Source organism: Martes martes (genome assembly GCF_963455335.1).
Source record: "Martes martes genome assembly, chromosome: 12".
NCBI classification, from domain to species: Eukaryota; Metazoa; Chordata; class Mammalia; order Carnivora; family Mustelidae; genus Martes; species Martes martes.
Window position 1 is genome coordinate 82,544,010 of NC_137900.1, and position 6,677 is coordinate 82,550,686.

At 39.5% G+C, this 6,677-nt stretch overlaps 1 protein-coding gene across 1 annotated transcript; it reads left to right on the forward strand.

The window, feature by feature from the left end:
- Nucleotides 1-3,389: 3,389 nt before the first annotated feature.
- On the forward strand, nt 3,390-4,487 carry B3GALT9 (beta-1,3-galactosyltransferase 9; the record flags this gene model as incomplete). The annotated part of the gene is made up of 1 exon (XM_080820339.1): nt 3,390-4,487. Exon 1 carries the CDS (start codon nt 3,513-3,515, stop codon nt 4,485-4,487), a length of 975 nt encoding a protein of 324 aa, XP_080676465.1. The 5' UTR covers nt 3,390-3,512.
- Nucleotides 4,488-6,677: the final 2,190 nt, after the last annotated feature.

Here is a 6,677-nt window from a genome sequence, read left to right on the forward strand (position 1 = left end):
CCCAGTTCTTACACTCATGCTGTGCCAGTGGCCTACTTATTTAACCCTCTGCATTTATTTCCTTCTTCTGCATAGTAGTGCTAGTACCTTCCTCATGTCATCCTTCTGAGGACTGAAAGTTGAAGCATAAATCTTTAAGGGTCAAAAAACGAGAACTGTGCTTCCGATGTCCCCGGCAGTATCCTAAATCAATTTGTGTCACCGCACTCAATTCCCACAGCAGCCCTACACCGCAGTTACTATTATTAGCTCCGTTTTTGGAGATGGGGAAACCGAGGTCAAAAGGCATCTTGCCTAAAGTCTTAGTAACTGGCTTCATAGGATTTCAACCCAAGCCCCCTTCAGAACATAAATTCTCCTTGTCTCTCTGTAAAGGCTCATAAACCACATACACATACTCCTATCTTATACCAGCACCATCTGATAAGATTTTCAGCAATGATATTCTAATTTGCATCTTCTAATAGGGCAGCCACTAGCCTCTTGTGACCATTAAACACTTGAAAATGACTGAGGAAATACAATTTTAATTGATTTAAATTTAAATAGCCACATGTGGCTAATGGCTACCCTGTTGAACAGACTGGTCCAAGAGATATAACACATTATATAGACAATAAGACAGTCACACATCCAGTTAGTGGTAGAGAATAGCCAAAACTCCTAGCATCCTGGTTCATCTAGTGTACTTAAAACATGGGAAGTAAAAATTTGCCTATGTGAGGTAGAAGTCACTATGATGGCTTGAAAGTCAGGTCTCAAGAGAGCAAAAGGAAGTCTCTGTAGCCAAAGAGTGACTGATGACAACATTATAAGAAAATTTAGGAAGAAATGCACACAAAGATCAGATAACCTCTATGAAAGGGAAGGCAGTGCCAAGGAAATTTAGAAAACCAAGCACCCCTATGTGTCTCAACCCCAGTGTGGTAGGAGTTTGATGAATCAAACTGAAAATCCCAGGTGGAGCTGCCTGGAAATAATGTTGTTAGACCTTCCCATGGACAAAGAAACCAAACTGTCTAAAAAACAAAGAAAGAAAGAAAGAAAGAAAGAAAGAAAGAAAGAAAGAAAGAAAGAAAGAAAGAAAGAAAGAAAGAAACCAAACTAAGTTGAAGCCAAGAGGAGATCAGGGAACAAAATATATAGCTGAGAACTGAAAGTTGCAAAACAGGATTTGTATTTAATTAAATACAAGACCTATTTAATTGCTAAACTTAGAATATATAAACAATTTCTTTTCACTTGCATTTTTTAGGTTATATTTTCCCACTTTGTAAAACAAATTTCCAAGATTGCATGACAGTGGTTGAGAAAACATAGCCACTTTGAATGTAATAAGATTTTCCTAGCCAAACAATTTTTAAAAATGCCATGAGTGGCAGGCAGGAAGATCAACATGAGAAAAAACAAAGATGAAATATAGCCCTGCCTAAAAACAGAATGCTCAATACAACTGCTTATGTGACAAGAACATGAAAATATGCTGAATGTTGTTTCTTTTCTTCAGCCTGCTGGTAGGAACAGTGTTTGGAATAATTCCTACACATTCATGCCCTAGGAAAATGACAAACATTAAACAAACCTCACCATATGATGTTTCTTTGGAAGAAAAGTATGCACCCATTAGGGATGACAACTATTCCTTGATGTTTTTAGTCTATGTCTTGCACGAGCATATACTAGGGATCAGAAACTATTCCAATCGTTTGGTTTCTTGAAAACACTCCAAAACAGACTGTATGACATTTCTCCTTGTGTGATGATGTGTGGAGGGGTGATATAGGTGAACTGCTCTTTCAACTCCCACACTTACTTCACCAGGAATTCAGCATAAAGGCAAGGGGTCCGTTACAAGAGGTACACAAGGTTGGGAGAATTTGAACAGGTTTGTGTTCTCTGTTTTTTGTTCTGGATTCACTCTAGCTGTAACATAATCTGCACTTGCTTTCCTATGCAGCCAGCAGGTATTCTGGGACAAAAGCTCAAGTTGATTAGGAAGAAACTTTATCCTTAAAGTCTTGGACACAAAGTACTTTACTTCAATTGCTGTTAGACTGGAATGATGCTGAGCTACATTTGGGCATCATTTGGCATCTGGACTCAATAATTTCCAAAGCCCTGAAATTGCTTACAGACAACATGCAGGTAAGCTTCTTAAATCTTCGAAGCATTTGATGTCTACTAAAATAGGCTTGAGGAAACTGAAGTTTCTTCTCTGTTTAAATCATTAGCAATTGAGCAAATGGAAAGGAATTCAGATGATAATTGCAGAGGTTCGTTTTGCTTTGTTGTTCCTTTCCAATTCAGTGGACACGGAGAAGGAAGAGAGTCAGGATTCTCAGTGGTTAAGAGTGAGCTTTGGAATTTTGCAGACTTGAATTCAAATGATGACATTACTCTTTGTACTTACCCATTGAGTGATCTTCAGCAAGTTATGAAACCTGGATGCTTAACTTAATTTTGAAGATAACCTATCTGAAAGCATTACCAGGGCTAATTAAGGCATATAAAGTGCTTAGCACAGTGCCTGGAACACTGAAAGTGCTCAGTAAGAGGTTATTTTTATTATGAGAAGCTTTGTCAATTGAAGCTCCAGTAGAAATTTAATTCCTTTAATGTTCCCTTGCTCTATTATGTTACAATACTGTATTTACCCTTCCAGATGGAAAGTTTCCATCTTCTTCAATGATGTGGAGTAAACTTGGCATAGGTCCACCCTAGATCTCCAAAGGGGTGCTATGCAGATAGCGGGAATTTGTCCATATTGATAGATGTGTCGGATGGATTAGGGGACATTGCCAAAACAGACAATGTCAGAATTCAGTATTGGATTAAATTGGAAAATCATACTGGAAGGATATGAATGTTTTATAGTAGCCATTGTTCACTGGACAACAAAAGCAACTACTTCATGGAAAATTAGCCCTTGACCTTTGTAATTAGAGAAGAAACTGATCCAAGTGTTTCACTTCCTGAAAGAACATCATATATTTTCCTATAGGTTTTTAGCACAATGATGCCACTTGCTACTTTATATCCATGTGTCTGTGTCTGATTCCTCTTTGCTTCTCCAGTGACCGACACAATGCCTTGCATTTAGTAAGTAGGCTTTCATCCAAACGAGGAAGAAAACAACCAATTAACATTTTATTCAGTTTCTACCTCATACCAAACACTGAACTCTGCAGCACTGATGAAGAAAGAGGCATATCACCTGTCCAAGGAGCCATGATATAGTGGGAGAGATTTACAGCAAAAATAAGTCAGAAATCCTTAAAATAGTGTACTTCTAAGTGCTGTGAGGAGTACTTATAACATTCAGTGGGGGCAAAAACAAGAATGGAGATGAAGTTTGAATGAACATGTGTTTTCTTCTTATTTAGGTGACATTCTGCAGACTTCGGACTCACCAGTGGTGTTTCATTCTATTTAATGTTATCCTATTTCATGCCTTGCTTTTTGGGGCTGATTTTGTGGAAGAATACTTTCTGCGTGCTTTGCCTTATGTAGATATGAAAGTTCTTGAAATAAAGGATAAGGCAAGAAAATTGAATGTGGAACCCCTAAGAAGTAACCTTTCCAAGTATTATATCCTGAGCCAGTCGGAGGTGTGTAAAGGGAAGAATATATTTTTACTCTCTCTTATCTTCAGTAGCCCAGGAAATGGAACAAGGCGGGACCTCATCAGGAAAACCTGGGGTAATGTGACCAGTGTCCAAGGACACCACATTCTCACATTGTTTGCTTTGGGAATGCCTGTTTTGGTAACTACCCAGCAAGAGATAGACAAAGAGTCCCATAAGAATAATGATATAATTGAAGGACTCTTCTTGGACACTTCTAAGAACCAAACCCTGAAGATCATCACAATGATGCAATGGGCTGTGACTTTTTGCCCTAATGCCCTTTTCATTCTCAAGGTTGATGAAGAGATGTTTGTCAATCTTCCAAGCTTGGTAGACTACCTTCTCAATCTGAAAGAACACCTTGAGGATACCTATGTGGGAAGAATTATCCATCAGGATATACCCAACAGAGACCCCAATAGTCAAGAATTTGTCCCTTTTAGCAAGTACCCAGAAAAGTACTACCCAGATTACTGCAGTGGTGAAGCCTTTATTATGTCCCAAGATGTGGCTCGGATGATGTATGTGGTTTTCAACGAAGTACCCATAATGGTTCCTGCTGATGTGTTTGTAGGGATTTGTGCCAAGTCCATTGGCCTTATACCCATCCACAGTTCAAGGTTTTCTGGGAAAAAGCACATCAGATACAACAGATGTTGCTATAAGTTCATTTTTACATCCTCAGAAACTACAGATGCTGAAATGACCCTGGCATGGGAGGAAATTAGCAGGGGGAAGGAATGTACCCTGTTTGAGACTTACTACGGGCTCATTTCCTGCAAACTTCTGACATACCTTGACAGCTTTAAACGTTTTCACATGAGTACCGTAAAAAACAATGACATGTATTTTGGTGATTAGGAGGGATTTTTGTGGGTTTTTTTTTTTTGGCGTTTTCTTATAAATGTGTTCTTCGTAAATTAACTCATACCTTGCTATAAAAAGCATCCCTCCTTCCTTGTGTTTCTGTAGTTTCTCTTAGCAAGTTTCAAAATGTTATTAGTGCTGTGATGTACTACATCATATTGAGATTTTATTTGATGATATTTAAGTTGTTAGAGCATGATTCTTTTCAAAATAAAACCTTTTGGGGTGCTTGGGTGGCACAGTCAGTTAAGCGTCGGACTCTTGTTTTTGGCTCAGGTCATGATCAAAGGGTTGTGACATCGAGCCCCACATGGGGCTCTGCGCTCGGCGTGGAGTCTGCCTAAAACTCTTTTTCCCTCTCCTTCTACCCCTCCCTGCTGCTTCTCTCTCTCTCTCTCCCCCCGCCCAAAAAAGAGTAAATCTTAAAAAAAAATAAATAAATAAAATAAAACCTCTTATCCAGAAATGAGAGAACATTAATTATAACCAAAAGTCTTGTTTCTCTTTACAGTTAGTGAATTTGTCAACATCATATTCTGTGGAACTGTCGTGACTCACCAGCAGAAAGGGTAACTGATTTTTGAGAATGCTCAGAATTGAAGGAGAACATTAAGGAATGTGTTGAACAAAATTTTCATCTTGGATGTAAGCAAGAAACATTTTAGTAACCGGGTGGTAGAATTACACTTAATTTAAAAGCATTAACCACCTAGTATATGTTAACTTAAACCATGCCAAAGACTTGGATCTCTCTTTGTAAAGCACTTTTCATCAAGTCCTAGTTAGATGCTGCTTTACAGATGGGATGCAACAAATTCACATTTCGTGTTATGTGTATATTCGTCATTAGTTTCCTAGGAATGCTGTAAAAAAGTACCACAAATTGGGTGAATTAAGAGAACAGAAGGTGGGGTACCTGGGTGGCTCAGTGGGTTAAGCCTCTGCCTTCAGCTCAGGTCCTGATCTCAGGGTCCTGGGATCGAGTCCCGCATCAGGCTCTCTGCTCAGCGGGAGCCTGCTTCCCCCTCTCTCTCTCTCTCTGCCTGTCTCTCTGCCTACTTGTAATCTCTGTCTGTCAAATAAATAAATAAAATCTTAAAAAAAAGAGAGAGAGAACAGAAGGGCATTTGCTCAAAGTTCTGGTGGCTAGATGTCTGAAATCAAGGCGTTGGCAGGACCCTGCTCTCTCTAAAGCCTATAGAAGGGAAAATCCTTGTCGTTTCTAGCTTCTGGTGGTGGACAGCCATACTCAGCATTCTTTGGCTTGCAGAGAGATCACTTTAATCTCTGTTTCCATCTTCACACGTGGCCTTCTCCTGTGTGTCTGTGACTTCACATAATCTTCCCTCTGTGCTGTGTCCAAATTTCCCTGTTCTAAGGACACCAGTTATTGGACTGGCACCCAAATTACCCCATCATACTTTGATTACATCAGCAAAACTATTTCAAAATAAGGTCACATTAGGAATCAGGGGTTAGGATTTCAACATTATCTTTTTGGGGGGACACAATTCAACTTAAAACGCACTTTCTGATTTGTCTTGTATAAAGCCAAGGTGCTAGATCAATAGCTCCCATCCTGGGGTTCTTGGGATTTTAGGTGTCCCCAAAGTAACACACTTTGAAAATCCCTGCCATTACACTTATTAGATCGTATTTTTTTAAAAGATTTTATTTATTTATTTGACAGACAGAGATCACAAGTAGGCAGAGAGGCAGGCAGAGAGAGAGGAGGAAGCAAGCTCCCCGCTGAGCAGAGAGCCCGATGCGGGGCTCGATCCCAGGACCCTGGGATCATGACCTGAGCCGAAGGCAGAGGCTTTAACCCACTGAGCCACCCAGGCGCCCTAGATCGTATTTTTTGACATATGACTAAAATATCTGAGCCTCAGTTTATGTATAAAATCAGCCTTGTAGGACTTGTGGACTAAATGAGATCTGTCAAGAATTTAGCATTGATTTGGCCCATAGTAAGTGTCCAATAAGAGGAAGAAGCAGCATTTAAAAACGTGTGCTCTGAGTTAAATAGCTTAGGTTCAAATCTTGACTGCATTTATTTGCTGTGTGATCTTGTGCAAGTTCCTTAATATTGCTGTGCCTTGGCCTCATGCATAAACAGGGTAATAACAGTATTTTATTCCTGGGAGAGGAAGGAGAGCAACATGAGTTAATAGATGAAAGGCT